The sequence below is a fragment of the Stigmatopora nigra genome, chromosome 14, assembly GCF_051989575.1.
Source record: "Stigmatopora nigra isolate UIUO_SnigA chromosome 14, RoL_Snig_1.1, whole genome shotgun sequence".
NCBI lineage: Eukaryota > Metazoa > Chordata > Actinopteri > Syngnathiformes > Syngnathidae > Stigmatopora > Stigmatopora nigra.
The window spans coordinates 9,447,965-9,466,453 of NC_135521.1; the positions used below are offsets into that span (position 1 = coordinate 9,447,965).

Sequence of the window (18,489 nt, forward strand, 5' to 3'; positions counted from 1 at the left end):
TTTGACGTCGACCTCATTTTTTGATTGGTATCAATACTTGATATTATGCTCCAAATCTAAATGCCTAATGAGAATAATATACATTTATAGTACATACTACGATAAATTATGAATGATTAAAAATAAACCTCATCAGGTTAAGCAGCTGAGTAATGAATGAATAACAACAGCAACAATCCGGCTAAAGTAATCTAGAATGATTTTCTGAATGATTTACAAAATATTCATCTGAATTAATGTATACAAATAAATACCTGAAAAATACTATACTCGATACGAGATATTTGACTGTATTATATTATTCATTTTGCTATTATTATATCAAATTCAAAAGGTTAAAAATGCAGTCTTGCTCAATAATTTCACCATAGATGTTAATCATTAAGCAGTAAGTTTCTTTAGAAAATATTAAACACATGGTATTAAAAAAAATCAAAAACAAAGACTCACCCGCTCATTTTTCTTGTGTCTGAAAAGCATGAAATTTTGAAGGAAACTGGTGAATAGGGGGGAAGCAATTTCACTGTGAGACTTGGGGAATTCCCAAAACCACGGCAAACAGCCTGATACTATAGGCTTATAGGTGTGAATACAACCTGGTGTAAGTTCAACTTCTATATTCTTCCTTCATAGAATGACTCAACAAATATTTGAAAACATAACAAGCAGGCGTAAACATGGCTGTAAAAGCAAGGAGGAATTTTTTCTTCTTCTTTTAATTGGCAAATTTGGGAAATATTTCTTTCTTCTGACAATGCATCTCTTTTATATTTTCTTCCACACAGAAGTGATGATTGAACCTTGTATTAACAGGGTGGGGCGTGCCATTAAGCCTTAGTGTAAATGACTGCAGCAGTCTTTTTTTTGTTGTTGTCTTGGATTTTGGCTTTCTGCAGGGGTTTTCCTCTCCACACATCTTGTTTTTTCTCTTTCCTCTTATGAACACAAAGACAAGTTAAAGCAGCTGTACTCGCTTAATGCGTGGAGTGAACTAGAAATGAGAATGTTTTGCTTCAACGTCATTATTTGGGCCTTTAAGAGTCAAAATCCAAAAACGTGCAGGGAATTGTCTAGAAATGACATGTTGTAGATGTATCATAGTTTAGTAAATTCTACTATCCATTTAATAATCTCCACCCCCACTTTTGTCATTAGTGGGTGCCAGATAACTAAAAACAATAACGTTTATTTACTAAATTAGGTGGACATTTTGTTAATATGTACACAATTAATTAGATTGACCTTTTTTTTTAGTAAGTAATCTGTGGGTACAGATTACGATAGATTAGAGTAAACTGTTTACTACTTCATATGAACCCAGAAATAACTAATGTGTGGCTATGGACTACTAGATTTTAGGTAAAATTTTGTAAAGTCTATGTACGTTTCAGTAAACCTTGGGCGCATTTTATTATACATTGCATAATTTAGATCTAAAAATATTTTCTGTCATGGATAAATTGCTATGTTTGTTTCTGACTTGCGATCTGCGTCCTCTTCAAACATTTGGCAGCAAAAGATCAAATGTTTTTGAGGGAGTTTCCTTCTGGTAAATAGCTTCCATTCTGTTCTGTGCTATAATGTCCCAGAATCAAAACAATGAATGATATAAACAGTTTGATAACATGCAAATTTGAGCACTTCTCCTTTATTCATAACAGGATGTCATGAAAATGGAATAAACGTTAGGGAAAGTTGAAAACATTTGAGCTCGCTGGAACATCAGTGATGTAATGTGACATAGTGATTTATTTTGTCGTTTGATTCAATGGAATTAATGTGTCTTGGTGGGCACAGGTGAGCCTGCAAATATAGTATGGTAGTAATAATAGGGGGCGATCCTACTTTACAGATTATCGCAGTTATGTTTGGTCTACATTATCCGCGATATTCGAGGGATTACTGTAGTATAGCTTCGTGATAAAAACAGTGAGTGGTGGGCCTTTTTACTATTTATCACAGCAATGTATACCATGTTTAATCTTCCCCTCCACATAGCAACAGCAGGGTTTTGCGATAATCTCCTGAAGTGTCACCCTGATGAAAGGAGAGGAGAGAAAACAAGCATTAAAAGCAATAGAAGTATATTCATATTAGTATCAAGTTATTCTGACAATTTTAAGACAGGAAAAAAAAACATTTTTTGTATAAATGAATGACAACAATCAATGCACACTGAAAAGAGTCGAGAAATTGAGTTAAAAGGATTGAAAATAGGATAGCGTACATGCATGTCAAACTAATATAGACAGTACATTTATAATTTAAAACTATTCAAATAAAGAAGTAAAACATTCTTCATTCATCCAACCAAACAAACTACTATGAGATGTTAGGAGATATTCAGTGTGTATAAAAACTACTTTTTCCTGTTGTCAGATTAAAAAAAAGACCCAAAAATGTTTTCGGCTATGGTGTGTATAACAAAAAACAATTATAACAATTTTAGTTTTGTAAATAGTGGGAATTGCTGCTATTTGAGTTGAATAATATGTACCTTTTCCACACAGCTGAATGTACTACTACTGTCTCAAAAAGGCATTGTTGTAGTATTTCACACTTGAACTTTATCAACTCCAGAATACATTTCACATAGTTTAAGTTATTTCGTAAATAGAAAATATTTTTGCAAAGCCAATATGAAGCAATGTGCTAACTGTATTTATCTGAATATATGTCAGTGTCATTTCATGTGGAAGTTAATATAGAAATGTTCCTGTCTCTCAAGCTGTCAGCCAATCATGCGACAGATATAAAAAGGAACTTGAGCACACAAGGGAAATTCCTAAACAGCTGTGCAAAAGCCACAAACCAACCGCCCACCACAAAGAGGCTATAGATTACCGCGGCCCCTTGGCCTCACTTGAAGACAACCGTGTGCGACAAGTTCCTACACGATGCAACGCAACAAACGGGCCGAGACAAAACAAAGCAAGAGGGGAGCGTTAGTGCACATCGACGCAGACTTACGATCATCGTCTCTACCTTGATGAATTCATGCAGCGAAGTGTCCTGTGTTTCTTTGAACTCTTTACGAATGTTGAAAAGATCCATTTCACTCCGGGACACCATAATGCGGATCAACGCTCTGTCATCTGTGCCGAGACCCTGCATGCAAACAGTTTGCAAACATTCTACACCAAGTACCAAATATAATGTCCCTTTTTTTCTGTTTTGGGGCGGCCCAGTGGCCCAATGGTTAGCATTGGCTTCCCAGTTCTTGTGTCAAGGTTTCGATCTGAGGTCTGTCCTCACTGTGTGGAGTTAACATGATGTCCCCAGGCTTGTGTGGGTTTTCTTCGGGCACTCCGGTTTCCTCCCACATCCCAAAAACATTCGGGGCAGGTGTGTTGAACACTCTAAATTACCCCTAGGCATGAGTGTGAGCATAAATGGTTGTTATTGGTGTCCTTGTCCCCTGCGATTGGCTGGCCACCAATTCAGGGTGTCCCCTGCCTGATCCCTAAAGTCAGCTTGGCTCCAGCACCCCCCGCGATGCGTGTGAGGTGAAGTGATTCAGAAAATGAATGGAAAAATGAATTTCCATTTCACGTAGTACCTTCATGGCTTTGTACAACCGGTCAGCAAAATAAGAAGGTTGGTTCTTCACACTACGGACTAAAATAGAAAGCAAAAGTTAGGTTGAAGATCTAAACCTTGAGTTGTTCATTAAGTTTGAAATCTTGTATTTACCTAAGGCATAAAAGGCATTTTTAACATCTCCGGACATTTCCTTTTTGATGATTTGTTCGATGTCCTTGTTGGAGAATCGGACAAACTCCTGGAAAACTGAATAAAGCAACAAGAATTTAAGACCAAATATGAGCTATGCGGTTAATGAATCAAATTCAACATAGGGGAGTGTGGTTTACCTTTCCTTAGATGAGGAAAGCTCCTGGTGCACAAAATACTCATGAACTTCATTATTCTGTCATCAGAATCAGCATTACATGCATCAGCAAGCTCCTGTTAACAAGAAACAAAGCCGTGGGGGTAAATAAACAAATCCCTTGTCTTGATCCAATATGTATGTAGAAATCTACTCACTTGAGCATCTGTATTAGCTCTTTCACAATCTGCAGGGCCTTCTTCTCTTGCACCCTGAGCAGCAGGAGAAAAGCATGAATCATGTAATCGCAGAATTTTGTTTTGCAACATACATTTGCCACATTCCGCTTCTCCAAAGAGAACATTTTCCTGTCATTCAGGATGGGTGACCATTTTTTCTTCTGTTATCTCAATGTTTACTGGATGAGATTCAAACGAATGTTCTGGTATTACGAGATGGCCTGCTGAGATAAACATGGGTCATGATGTCATGGTACTATTCCTGTTATTCACGTACTAACTAGTAATCAGATTGCACTACCTGTCTGACAATGATGTGAATAACTCTACTTATGACTATAGCATTGTTTTTTTACGGTTATTTTGACATCTTTTCTAAATCAATCTTTCTTTCATTCATTCATCTTCCGCATTAGAGACCCTAGACTGGTCGCCGGTCAGCCATAGGGCACAAAGAGAGACAAACGACCATTCACACTCATACCAAGTGAACCACTACATCATCAGGCGGCTCTAATGTACAATCTGAATGTCTTTAAAAGCTGTAACGTTTTTTTAATGTGCCACATGGGAGTTTGGTTTACTCCCTTTATGGTCTTTTTATAATATTGGGTTGATTATTCTAAAAATGTAGCTGGACAAAAGAGCGTTTAGAGCACATGTGTCAACTCGCAGGTCAATGACAGTATAAGAATGCATAATCAAGTATGATAAAATGATTATAATACCTGGACAAGGGAAACCAAGATGTGGCAAAAGTGACCTGATGTGTCAGATTCAATTGCTGACTCCAGTGATTTCTTATATGCTGTGAAGTTAAGGTGAGAATTATGAATGTATATCACATTGAAATATTCCCACCGTGAAGCCATTGCTGCATATAAACTCACCTTCCTGATAGGCGGCGTTCATGGCTTGTATTTCTTCATTGCTCCTAGTGACCAGGATCTCAATCAGCGCATGTTCGTCTGTGCCAGCACCCTGCAGAAAAGATCGGAAAACCCCACAGTGTACCCGTAAGAATGCATCATTACAGTATCGAGTTTTGCGTAAAGTGATCTAAGCAGGATTTTTGAGGGTCATGTAACATGCAGTCAAAAAATGCCGGAATGCCACTCGTTCATTTTTTTAATAGTCGACTTCAAGCATTATGGTATGGATGCCTAATTGTTAAACGCATACCACTTTTGACAGCACTGACAGTTATACAGCAATCTTAATCATATTTTCTGGGCAGTGCTGCCCCCTGTTGTGGCTGTGTGTTACTCGATAGTACAAAAAAAAATCTGTTTTAGAAATTCCAAGCAAATAGATTTGATGTCGCTGTCAATAATAGTGAATGAATCAAGTGTAAACATTACCTCAATGGCTTTTCTCATCATTTTGGCATCAAACTCAGCTGGAGTCAACATGAGACCAATAATCAGCCTCTCTAGGTTCTTAGACAGTTCAGATTTGAGATCCTTCATCAGATCCTGCAACCAATTTGCGCAAAATTAACTCAAACGGAACTATTTACAACAATTAATAATCTTTTCTTACCCTCCCCAGAAGTGATTTAAAGGTCTGCCTGATCTCTTGTCTCTGTGCATTGCTTCGATGTGCAATGATCTCAATAATTGCATCTTCATCTGTTCCTGTAGTACGAAAACAGGCATTATTCTGTAAGTATTCAAATGTAAAAAAAAAAACAAGATGACATACCAAATCCTTTCATGGCCTTTCTTAGTGCTTGTGCATCAGCAGCAGGGTCAAAACTGGATGAGGGGACAATTGTTGGCCTCAGCTGAAAGTGGAATGAACAAATTAGATTTTTGTTTAACAACACAATAAGGTGGAATTTTGTCTTGACAAAGATGGAAGTGTTTAAGTAAGGCAATCACATGAACAACTCTATGGTATTGGTTGAGTTGAATTACCATTCTGTATCAGGTTTTTAGTGAAATCTTGGTTAGAGGTTAAAATGAAACAATGAAAATAAGTATCAACTTTAATAGCGTTTGTTAAAATCAACCGTGATTTTTTTCTTTGGAGCAAAGCAGGAGCAAATGCCAAAATACTGCAATTTGATAACCATCGCAGCCTATCTTTTCACATGGCATGCAATAAAAAAAGAATTAGTTATCACTGCAAAGGCTTGCGTTTCACAGCCAAGCCAAAATCATGCAATTATAACTAAAACGGCCAACCAAACCTGGACTTTGGTCATGGAACTTATTTCCCACATCTTGTAGGCTATCTGAGCTGCTTCAGGGAAGAACTCTCCAGCTAAACTGCAATGATTATTTGATTATTTGCACTTTCGGAGTTTTAATCGAATCATTAGGAAATATTTTAACGATCTTTAGGATGGTTTGTACGGTCTTCCCTTAGTGTATAATTTATTCAACGTAGTACATTGACTTACTCATCATCACCTCCACATAGATTTAACAGAGTCCTCTTGTAATCCCCTGATGTGTCATCCTATTGTCAGCAAGTACAAATGAGGGCGATATTCATTTGCAGACATCTTTTTTTTCACTACCTTAATCATGTTGTAAAGCGACTTCTCATAGCCGAGCCGGAAACACTCTCGAATGTCCAACATGTCTATTTCGGAGCGACAAATCATGATCCTGATCAGTGTGTCGTCAGCTGTACCGAGACCCTGGAAATAAAGCACAGGTTTATCAAAGAACAGCAACCTTTAGGTAAACTATGTATAATTAGTTTTAATCGTAATCATTAGAAATTTGATATTCACCTTCATTGACTTGTAAAGACGTTTGGCAAAAAACATGGGAATACTGCGTATGCACTGGACTGTGAGAAAAACAAAGATGTTGTTACTTCCAAATTGTCTTATAATATAAAACACATATATACACAAATACAGTATTTGGTGTACTTTGTGAGTAACATTTTGTATATGATCCATATTATATTATTATTTACCATTAACCACCTGATTTTGAATTATCAAATTGAACCTAATTAAAAAAAACATGTATACATTATTTTATTGTGGTATTTTTAACATTCAATGAATATTTCCTCTAGTCACATTTTTGGCACCTTAAAGGCAAAGACACTAGAGTAGTAATCATTTACATCCCAGGGGAAAAAATCTTCCTTAATAAATTAAATATAGTACCGACTGAATAAAAATTCAAGGTGTCTTAGAGTAGAAATCATCATTTGTACTCGGTGCTGTCGTTCCCTTAAAACAACTTTTAATAAGGACCCCCCAAAAAACAAGATTTAATGATTGTTTATAAGTAAAAGACTTACCAACAGCAAGCATTAGTCTCTCAAAGTCTCCAGATAGCTCGTTCTTGATGCTTTGCTCTATGGATTTTTCTGCAATCTTCTCATATGCATCAAAAACTACAAAAACAAAGTATATGAAGATAGTGTAACTTTGAACAAATAGAATAAATGGATACTTTATTGTCAATTGTCAAAGGAATTATATTAAAACAAACATTTGGATTAATTGTATAGACAAGCCAAAAAAAATAGAAACAAGTTTGAATTCACAGTAAAATTCCAATGGCACTCAAGTCAGAGGTAAAAGGTTGAAATGCCACACGTGTGCGTTAATTCCCTTGGCGTGCACTTACCCATTCGGAGGTGGGTCACGCTGCGGTTTCCCAATATCATGATGAATTTGGCTTCATCTGTCCCCCACTGCTCTTCTCCAGCGGCAAAAAGATCCTTCAAGTAGAAACAAGAAGGTGACAAAAAAGGACATGTGATTACAATAGTCATAAACACTTGTAAAGGTTTCAAAGGCGTAAAGCAAGAGTGTCCATAGCGTTCTTATGGAAAATTTGCTGCTGGAGTTGTATGTAGTAATATGCCAATTGCCTTTGTATACAATAAAAAAATGGATTCACTCATCCCCTTTAACTGATTCATATAAGGATGGTTAAATCCCTAGAACATTTTCAAATAGTGTAGTGGAATAATTAGTAGTTGAAATTCTCACTTGCGCATCTTGTTCCACCAGATCTCCATCTATAACACCCGACTCATCTCTGGCCGCCTAAAACCAGAAAAACAAGGGCTTGAGGAAGTCACATTAACATACTGCTCTGATGCCTCCAAACTTCATCTTTCTAACCTGTAGTAAAACAACCAGCATCTTCTTAAAGTGACCTGAGGTGTCACTTATCACATCCTCCTCCATATTTCTGCCATAGGCTTAAAAAAGTCAAGAAATCAGAGTCAAGTTGTATCCCCCAAAATAGAAAACAAAAAAAAAAAACGTATTCTCACCTTCCTTGTATGCTTGAACCATGTCATGAATTTGTTGGTTATTTCTTGACACCATAATTTCAATCAAGCTCCTCTCATTGGTTCCCGCTCCCTTATGACAAGAGCATCTAGTTTAATATGAATACGACTCATTTTTCCACATGTAAAGGTTGTGTAAGTGTCTTACTTTGAGTGCATCTTTGACTTCTTTGGCATCATGGTAGGCTGGTGTTCTCATTAGACTCACAATAAGTCGCTCAAATTTACCTGTCAGCTCATATTTCAGATCGTCAATGAGATCCTGTAAGGTAAAATGGTTGTATTTAGACATGTTGCATTTGCTTTTGTATTTATATTTACTAATGATATGAAATACCTTTCCAAAGGTACACTTGTACGCTGCAATGACTTCCTGCCTCTGAGCATTGCTACGAGAAGTGATCAGATCCAAGATGGCTTCTTTATCACTGCCTGCGGGGCATTACATACAAATGTGAGTCCTTAATTCCTTAAAGATGTTAAAAACAGGGTGTGCTCACTTTTCACATAAATACTTACCCATTCCTTTCATTGCATTGAATAGTGACTCAGCATCAGCGACGGGGTCAAAATTGGGAGCGTCTCTTATTGTGCCTCTGAACACCTGAACAACAAATTACTTTCAATAAATGTACACCATCCTTTGACACTTTTATTATTCACCTTCACTAAAATAGAATAAAAATATGAAAAACCAAATTCAATCATCTTTTTCCATCGCGAAGCAATACAGTACCTTGAGATACGAGCTTAATATGTTCCTGGACTGAGCTCATATGTCAATTTACTCGTATCTCAAATCAAAATTTCCCATAGAAAATAACTATAAACGCAAATTAATCCGTATTGTACTAGCTTTAACAAACACACTAAGACTTGAGGGTTCTGAGATGAATATTTATAGTAGTTAAAAGAAAGTGAATGCTTATTTTTGGAAGAATTTTCAAGTCAAACTGAGCCACCATTAGCATGAATAGCAGTTGTCTGCCCCCTGTGTTCACAAAAAAAACGTCCATGTATTTGCATGCAAGGTTCTGCACGTTCACCCAGGGCAAGGACGAAGGGGATGGGCTACTGGTGTGCAGCAAAGAGTCAGGTTACACAAAAAGCAGCCCCCACTGTAAGAGTCCTTCTTACGTGTAAAGAATAAACATATGAGTTAGGAACATGCCTCGTTGAGACCAATCGGTCCTTGGTGGATTTGATTTTTTTACCCACTACGTTTGTGACTATATGTCTATACTGCAATATGCAACGTCATGGTGAAATACCGTTTAGTGCAGCAGCTGCCATCCCGATCAATGCCGTTTTAGGGCAGAAAGCCAGAAGGCACTTTCCAGTGTACACTCCCTCGACAGATGGACATTTTCACTGTCATAGCAACAGAGCCACCAAACAAGGCCCTTAGTAAACCAGCTTTTAAGAAAAGTGTCTAAGTGGGTCTCTTATTAAGAGAGTCTGAAGAAGAGTACACTAAGCATTAAGGCTGGGAAATCCCTGAAATGATACGAGTTGTGATACAAGACTCACAACAATGGTTATCTCCAAACATGTTGATACAACAATTTTTAATACATGCTCCAGTAAATCAATCGATAATATTCGACAATAAACTATTAAAGGTAAAACCAGCTTGTTCTAAATGGGAAAATAACAGTCTTAATTTTTTTGTGATGTTGCAGACAATCTGGCTCACAAATTATAAAAAATATTTCAGTGCAAGATTCCTATCAAAAAATTAAGTATATTTTATCTCAAGCAAATGTTGAATATTCCGGTGGATTTTTGTTGTTGTTTCTAGCAGCCTGTTTTTTAAAAAAAAAAAGATTAAACACTGATATCTTTTTTTCATAAACATATATCAATCTTGGCAGAAGCATATCAATATTGGAGTGGGTTTCAAAGTATTGCGGCATATGAATATATTGTTGCATTACTACTCACAAGACAATTTTGGATCCTATATTAATTTCTACCTTCATTTGTACAAGACATAAGCCATACTTTCACAAAAATGAGAGTTATCTTACCATTTTTTAACTGGCCGTTAATGTGCACTACACAGTGAAGAGGTCAAAGTTTAGAATCCAACTGGGAAAGCATGAGAGAAGTGTAAGTGCAGTAGAAAAAATGTCATTCATTCACATTGAAGTGAAATTGTGAAGCTTCTATATCAGGACATTAAATAACATTTCCTATAAGATGAAATCTGAACTCAGTCATATTGCCTCACTTTTGCTTCTAAGGATTACTTCCCAATTCTAATGAAACACAGGAAACATCTCTTTTCTCTTCATTTGACTCAAAAGAAACCAAACATTTGACAGAGTAAAACAAGTCAATTTCTAAATACGATTGGATTTGAATCAATACATGCAAATCAATTAAACTATCTGAAATAAATGATCCCTATTAATTTTCATGTGCAGCACCATTGCTTGTTCAAGACACAACTTTGTCTTTCCAAAAATAGAAATAAAATGCAGTCTCAGGGTCTGGGCCTCAACTGCCCATGCAAGGCCACGCCCCTTTCGTGTATACCCCAAATATTGGACACTTCTATAGTATATAAAGAACTTTAAGAAAAACTTTGAAATCACCTCCAAACAGTCTTATTTCAAATATTTTCACATTGGATCGAATCGCAAGCTGTCATGTTGTCTTAGAAGACGTCAAAAAGTCTGAAAACGCGCTTGATGTGTTTTTGTAAGAAGCAGAGTTGAATAAAAAGGGGATTACTACCGTTTTCAGGGCGGAGGTTGGGTCGAAAAGAGTGCAGAATGGCTCGATCTTTGCGGACCGTTACGTGTCCTCCCTGTGCTGTGACGAAGACTGCAGAATGTGACGCCCATGCGCATTACCCACAATTTCACGCATCATTTTACACCAATTTTACTCCCATTTTCACGCACAGATGGACAATCTTGAGTCGTAGCAAGTTGATGATTCCTCTGTGTTTTATCTGAAAAAAAGATATAAAATAATATACAAAATATTAACCCTCACAGGCACTCATTGGATTCATTGGCTCACCCTGTCAAAATGGATTGGACGTCTAGCACCGTCAGTGGCAGGCGGTTTAATACTAGGAAAAAATATTTAATTTAGAAATTATCTTGATGCTATGTAACAATGTGCATTGTTTTTTTTCAATATTTTTTGAAAAAACATTTATTTATAAAGGTATTCATAAATGAGAAAAAATGCTGTCATAAAACACAAATAGGATTCATTATTTTTGAAAAAGCCATAGATTGGATGACCACCAATTCGCATATACATATATACTATCTATTTTATATATGTACTATGTATATTTTTGATATTTTTTAACTAACCAGTCACATAATTCAAGGTCTTCAATAGTGACCCCTCCGAAATGAGCTTTTACTGACCTCTTGTGTGCTAAATCTGCACTGCATGTCCTGATCGCCCCTTCAAGATAGAAATGACGTCAATACAATCAACATCAACTAGTTACAGAAACTTTATGATCAACAATTTACAACAAATCACAAAGTTGAGCTCTTTAAAAAATAATTAAAGTCAGTACACCATGAGAACATTGCGTAGGACTGAATATTCCACAAGGGGGAAAAGTATGAAACAATAACAATGCAATACAGTAGATATTTTTTGTTAAATTCTGTCTGGGAATTTGGTTCACAACTGTGTCTACAATAATGAGCACATTATGATCCAAACACGAGGGCAAGAAAGGCTACTTTGTAACTAATTCCATGTGGGAGGGTCCCTTTTGCTACTGTAGCCCCCCCTTACAAATCACTGTCAAAAATATTTTCTCCTCGTTGGACGGACAGCTAACAAGGTACAGTAAAAATAACATGCGATTATTTTACAAAGATAATTTCATTATGGACTGACTTTTGCGATAAAAAAAGGGCTTACAGTAAGTATGAAACTAATTTCCTTATACTAGCGGTGACTATGTTACACGTCACATGTACAAACGTGAGTTGTTGTTAATTAGCTTTTTATCAACATGTCAGAAAAGATAACTCAGCAGATAGCGAGATCAAGTGTTATGTTCGGTCAAAGGTACACAGCGGTTTCTTCTAACCTGCAGAAGGGGATGCCAAAGGGGATTAAGGGGGCTAAAAATCCCCACATGAGTCAAAGTGGACGTGATAAACACTAGTTCAGTAATTGTGTGACGTCACGTCTGAGTTTGATGACGTCACCAATAAAAACAACAACATGATATACTAGTTTGTTCCACTTTGATATTGTATTCACTTATTGTTTTTCAAATAGGTATTTTTTGTGTGTTTGATTGAATATACATGAAAAAGTATTGTTGTGTGTAAATAAAAAGGCAATTGATGTTATAGTGTTTTACTTAAGCAGGTGTGGAGGACTATATCCAATCATATTTCACCACTATTTATGACTGTGTATAAATGTTTTGATTTTTTTATAGCTGTGATTAAAACACAAATTGTCCTGACTCTGGTTGGCGTTATCGTGGTGATCCTCATGATCCTGCAGTGAGGTGAGAATTCTTGGTGTTAAAATAATTGTTAATGGAATATACTGCTTCAATGAAAAATATGTCTTCACTATGGTGGAAGAAGTGGTTAGGAACTAGTTAATATCTATATAAAAAAAAAAACCTTGATTTAGGATCATAAGCCTCTTAAATGAGCATTTAATGTTGTGGTTTTTCTACCTGAACAAATATATGCACATGAAAAATGTCCTAAATTAGAATGTTAACTTAAGATATCTCCTGGTTAAGTTTTTATTTATTAGTTTATTTTTTCCTGCTTTGTATTGAAATGCAATTTCTCAAAGTATATCATTACCTACCTTTTAAAATTAAAAAAGGTCATTTTTTGAAACAAATAATGCCTTACAATTAAATCTGATTAATAAAGATTCATCACTAATGACAAAGCCTTTAATTTATTACATTAAATGTGTCAATCAAGTCCCAACACCTCCATGCAAGTGAACTATTCTCAGAAAATGCACAACACAATAGCTGTACATTAGTAGTACATTTATTTTGTTATATATATTTTTGGATATTATTACAAGAATAGAGAATGACTAAATAATGCTCCATACTGGATTTCTTAATTAGTTTTCTTTTGCTAAAAAGGCATATTATGAAGAGAGTATAAGTCCTACTCAAGGGCTGCCCTCACAATTATTCATTGACGTTGAATGACCCGCCCTTTTCAAGTCCTCTTTACTATACTACTTCTTGTTACTCCCACACGATTCCCTTCTTCTAGGACATCCAGCCACATTTCCATAACCTGCGTCTTCATCTTTGCATTCCGGACCAAAGCATGGCTTTTGTCGGGCTCAAGTTATTCTTCTCCAGCCTATCCCGGAGGAAACCTCTGGAGCCCAATGGGGAGGAGTCCACCTTTAAACGATGCCTGACTACTCTGGACCTGGTGGCACTTGGCGTGGGCAGCACCCTCGGGGCCGGCGTCTACGTCCTCTCCGGAGAAGTAGCCCGAGAATCTGCCGGGCCCAGCATCATCATCGCCTTCTTCATCGCCGCCCTGGCATCGATATTCGCCGGATTGTGTTATGCGGAGTTTGGTTCCAGAGTTCCCAAAACGGGCTCGGCTTACCTTTACAGCTATGTGACGGTCGGAGAGCTACTGGCTTTTATTACTGGCTGGAATCTGCTTCTTTCTTATGTCATAGGCAAGTTTGTGTATCTTTTAATCAACTACTGCGTATTTAGGCTACTTCTTAATCCAGATAGCATGTTAACCTTGTGTGGGTTTTCTTCTGGGTACTCCTGTTTTCCTCTCACATCCTATAAAAAAGATGCCTAGTATGCTGGTTGGACACTGTAAATTACTAGAAAGTACAGTGAGAATTGTTGTCCCCCATCTGCTGCTCATAGTTGGCTGGGATGGGCTCCAGCACCCCCGCATCACGGAAAATGAATGAACATTTTTTATTGACACTCCAATTTTTAAAAAGGTTCTTATGTAACATATTTAGAGGACAAAGAACATAAATGATCAACCATCCACATGATACATCATGTGACCTTTCACCTGCTGTAGAAGATCGTTCACATTGGTATTATCTTGTCTTACTGCCATGTAAATAAGACCATAAACCTCTAAAGTCTAAAGTTTATCGGAAATATCATCATGTTTATTTCCTGACTTTATGACGGCGTTAAATGGTGACTCGGTTTATTACATTTTTTTTCATTCACTTTTTTACTCAGGCACGTCCAGCGTGGCGTTGGCGTGGAGTGGGACATTTGATGACCTCATCGGGGGTGTCATGTCCAAATACTTGGAGGAAAATGCAGCAATGGGCCTTCCTGGATTGGCACCTTATCCAGATATCTTTGCTGCTTTTCTCATTTTGGTTCTTTCTGGTAAGTGAATACGAAAATGCATATCAAGTTCAATTGAGCTCATGTGTTTTTCTTCGAAGGCTTGCTTTCATTTGGGGTGAAAGAGTCAACCACAATCAACAAGGTCTTCACAGGGGTCAACATCTTGGTTCTGGTCTTTGTCGCCATCTCCGGCTTCATCAAAGGCGATATCGCTAACTGGCAAATCAGTGAAGCCCATTTGCTCAACGCCACAGCACAACTCAAGTAAAGTCCATGAGTTACAACCCGCATCTATGTTTGGGTGCATGCAGCATCCTCTTTGTGACAGATAAGACGTTATCGTGCTCAAGATTACGGGACGTCAAAGCCGCCGGTGAGATAACTCGCTTTGTTTTGTTCAGTAACCAGAGCATCGATGCCAATATCACAAGCAGCTTTGGGGTCGGCGGATTTTTCCCCTACGGCATAAGCGGAACCCTGGCGGGGGCGGCAACATGCTTCTACGCCTTTGTTGGTTTTGATACTATCGCAACGACAGGTGAGAAGACCCTACTCTTATTGTTAAAAATCCCCATATGTCTTAATAAATGCATTTTCAATCATTGTATTGCAAATAATATCACTAAAGCAAACAAGAAGGGAACATTCAAGCTACTCCTGCTAATGTCATTGGTTGTTTTCGTTTATTTTTTTAATAGTAAATGCTAGGTTAGAATCAGTTTCAGATAAAAATGCAACATAGCTTATTCTTGTACTCGATGTCTAACCATTATTTGATTTACATCTTGCTTTTAATGAACAATTTTCAGGTCTCCACATTATTTATTTTTAATTGGGTATCACTATCATAGAATTGACACAACTTCAATAATAATGATGACAATGCAATTGTATAAAACCGGTATGCAGTAAAAATGAAACACGTTTTTTCAATACATTTTTAATTTTGTAATTTTATAAGATGTGTCAATCTACCTGCATTGTATTGAACGGCCAAGACAGAAACGCAAAACATTTCACACTAACTTCAGTTCTCAAGGGACCCTATCTGTATGTTTTTCATATCTCGCTCTTCTATCACACCTGAATCAAATGAAAACACATGATCAGCAAGCCATCCCAAAGCCTGATAACGATCCAGGTTATTTGATTCAGGGTGTATTGGAGACAGGAGATATGGAAAACAGACCCTCGAGGTGACCCCAGCTTTACACAATAACCTCCATTTCCTATTTGATGATTATCATCACACTTCATCTTTTAGCCATTGACAAAAAAATGTAGAGGAAAACAGTATTTTCCCAAAAGCTCAAAAGTATCCAGTTAAACATTTTTTTAGGTATTTTTTAAGCAATGGAAGGAATCAATCAGAATGCATTAAATGCTAACATTTTGTGTGTGTTCCTCTTAGGTGAGGAAGTGAAGAACCCTCAAAGGTCTGTTCCAATTGGGATCGTGGCCTCTCTACTAATCTGCTTCCTGGCCTATTTTGCGGTTTCTGCCGCACTTACCCTTATGATGCCCTACTACATGCTTAACAAAAAAAGCCCCTTACCCGTGGCCTTTCAATACATTGGCTGGGATGCGGCCAAATACGTTGTGGCTGTGGGTTCACTTTGTGCCTTGTCCACAAGGTATGAAAGAAAGCCAAAGCACATCTTGTCATTGCAGTCCATGCCTAATCCAATTTATATTCCAATATTATTATTGACCCCCTTGCAGCCTGCTGGGCTCCATGTTCCCCATGCCGAGGGTCATGTTCGCTATGGCAAGGGATGGTCTTCTTTTCCAACCTCTGACCAAAGTCTCCTCCAGGGGTAGTCCGGCTATTGCAACAATCACTTCTGGAAGTGTGGCAGGTAACAATTTTAAAAGTGACTTTTCTTTACTATCTGATATGCTTATTCCTTTTCTATTCAAACTGACAAGATAATAATAGACACCACATTAAGTTGCATAGTAGTATTACATATCACTGTCGTAAGTACTGTGTTTCTCCCATTTTCAGCCTTCATGGCTGTGCTGTTTGACCTAGAGGCCTTAGTGGAGATGATGTCTATCGGGACTTTGTTTGCCTACACCCTTGTGGCCATATGCATCCTAATACTGAGGTCAAATATTGCATTTTTATCAACAACCTTGTTGAACGACATCCTTTAAAATATTGTGCACTTTCCCTCATTTTAGGTATCAGGTGTCTCCATCTGAAAGCGGAGAGTTACAAATCAGGGAATCCAATTCCTTTCGTTCCTTCATGAAACCGTCAGCATCTCCAAATTCCGAGACCTCAAAAAGAGTCACTATTCTAATTACAATCTCCGGTAAGACGACACTTACTACCAAATGACTATCAACGTCTTTACCTCATTGTGTTTTCCATACCTGGCAACAGTTGCATGTGTGACTGCTCTGTGCATCATCCTAAATCTGGCTCTGGATTCACTTTCCAACGCTGAGCCTTGGAGTATCATGCTCATGTGCATCTTCTCCATCATCCTGATTCTGGCGGTTTTCCTCATCTGGAGGCACCCACAGAACCCAGACAGGGCATCATTCATGGTGAGTGAATTTGAGTAACCAAGCAGTAGATTGCTATATAATTAAATGGATATTAATTTCCTCAATAGGTACCCTTAATACCATTCCTGCCCATTGTGAGCGCACTTATAAACGTCTACCTCATGTTCCAGTTGCAATCTGCCACGTGGTTGCGCTATGGCATCTGGATGGCAATGGGTGAGAATATCATTAGGAGCCATTATAGTACAATGGAAAAACAGAGATATTTTCTCTCCTCCATTCACAGACAAGACACTAAGCATTATTTGACTCTTCTGCAGGTTTGATCATCTACTTTGGCTACGGGCTACATTACAGCGTTGAGAGTCAGCGTCGCAAAACCAAACTGTCAGGAATCGAAAGTATCTGCGAAATTACCGATAAGGAAAATTTTAATGAGTATAAATTTTGAGCTGTCGCAGGACGGGAAAAGATGATTAGAGATGTTACTGTGAAACATTTTATTTTATTCCTTCCTACAGTGTTGAGCATCTCAACATGACTCTATTCATGCACTTAAAGGTTCCATGAATATGTGGTTTTCTCATGTCCACATTCCACAATTTCAATCTCGCCATATTAACATTTATTCCGGATTGTAAAATTGTTCCATGTGCTTTATAAACTGTACTTAAAAGAAAATCACTATATAATATTTGTATATTATTGAAATGGAATGTCATTTTATTTTTGATTCTTTTTATCATGAGCTTGTTGTGATTCCTTATTTTGTTGTCGTCATTTTTCATTACATTTCTTGTATCTAAATGTAAATATGAAAGGTGTACATTTTTGTATTGATACATTTTAAATGTCTATTTGAGATTAAAGAGAAACTAGTGTTATTGAGATGTTCACAATGTTGTTTCCCTCCTATGTGCATTAGAAATAAGAATTAAAGGGGGTCAAAATGTTTAGTCTACCCGCAGTGGTATTTCCTGCATACCAATAAGACTTTTGAAATAAGATTAACAAATATTACAACGAGAAAAAGATTTGTATACTCTGAAACCACATGACAAATCCATAATTTTCTCAGGATTTAAATCTCAACTATTTATCAATATCAGTAAATATTTTCGGTTCTGCATTCGTTTACCTTTAACCCTGAATATCAATGTTTTGGTGGTCAACTCAGATACCCAAACAAATCCATATTGTTGCAAAAACTTTCCAACTTTACAAAGTTTTCTCAGCAAACATGACTTTTTCAGCACACCAAATTCCAAATGGTT

The 18,489-nt window shown here is 37.2% G+C and overlaps 2 protein-coding genes across 4 annotated transcripts; one reads left to right on the forward strand and one right to left on the reverse strand.

Annotated features, from left to right (window-relative positions):
- Positions 1–1,632: 1,632 nt before the first annotated feature.
- Positions 1,633–11,253, reverse strand: anxa6 (annexin A6). 2 transcript variants are annotated; one of them, XM_077732889.1, is made up of 25 exons: positions 11,092–11,253; positions 10,380–10,440; positions 8,869–8,953; positions 8,687–8,781; positions 8,498–8,611; positions 8,332–8,422; positions 8,177–8,256; positions 8,042–8,098; positions 7,674–7,767; positions 7,342–7,437; positions 6,815–6,873; positions 6,596–6,718; positions 6,476–6,534; positions 6,263–6,341; positions 5,773–5,854; positions 5,611–5,705; positions 5,430–5,543; positions 4,959–5,049; positions 4,797–4,876; positions 4,048–4,101; positions 3,873–3,966; positions 3,694–3,789; positions 3,560–3,618; positions 2,986–3,108; positions 1,633–2,037 (listed from the first exon to the last, which is right to left on the reverse strand). In XM_077732889.1, the coding sequence occupies exons 2-25, from the start codon at positions 10,380–10,382 to the stop codon at positions 1,978–1,980; spliced, it is 1,983 nt and encodes a 660-aa protein (XP_077589015.1). In that variant the 5' UTR covers positions 10,383–10,440; positions 11,092–11,253; the 3' UTR covers positions 1,633–1,977. The 2 variants fall into 2 exon arrangements, with proteins under 2 accessions (XP_077589015.1, XP_077589014.1); XM_077732888.1 differs by having other exon boundaries at positions 2,971–3,108.
- Positions 11,254–12,129: 876 nt separating this feature from the next.
- LOC144207661 (cationic amino acid transporter 2) lies at positions 12,130–18,176 on the forward strand. 2 transcript variants are annotated; one of them, XM_077733287.1, is made up of 13 exons: positions 12,130–12,178; positions 12,791–12,862; positions 13,611–14,037; positions 14,579–14,734; positions 14,794–14,959; positions 15,097–15,233; positions 16,107–16,329; positions 16,418–16,554; positions 16,704–16,806; positions 16,883–17,016; positions 17,088–17,254; positions 17,323–17,431; positions 17,536–18,176. In XM_077733287.1, exons 3-13 carry the CDS (start codon positions 13,668–13,670, stop codon positions 17,664–17,666), a joined length of 1,833 nt encoding a protein of 610 aa, XP_077589413.1. In that variant the 5' UTR covers positions 12,130–12,178; positions 12,791–12,862; positions 13,611–13,667; the 3' UTR covers positions 17,667–18,176. The 2 variants fall into 2 exon arrangements, with proteins under 2 accessions (XP_077589413.1, XP_077589414.1); XM_077733288.1 differs by having other exon boundaries at positions 12,161–12,178; positions 13,667–14,037.
- The last annotated feature ends 313 nt before the right edge of the window (positions 18,177–18,489 follow it).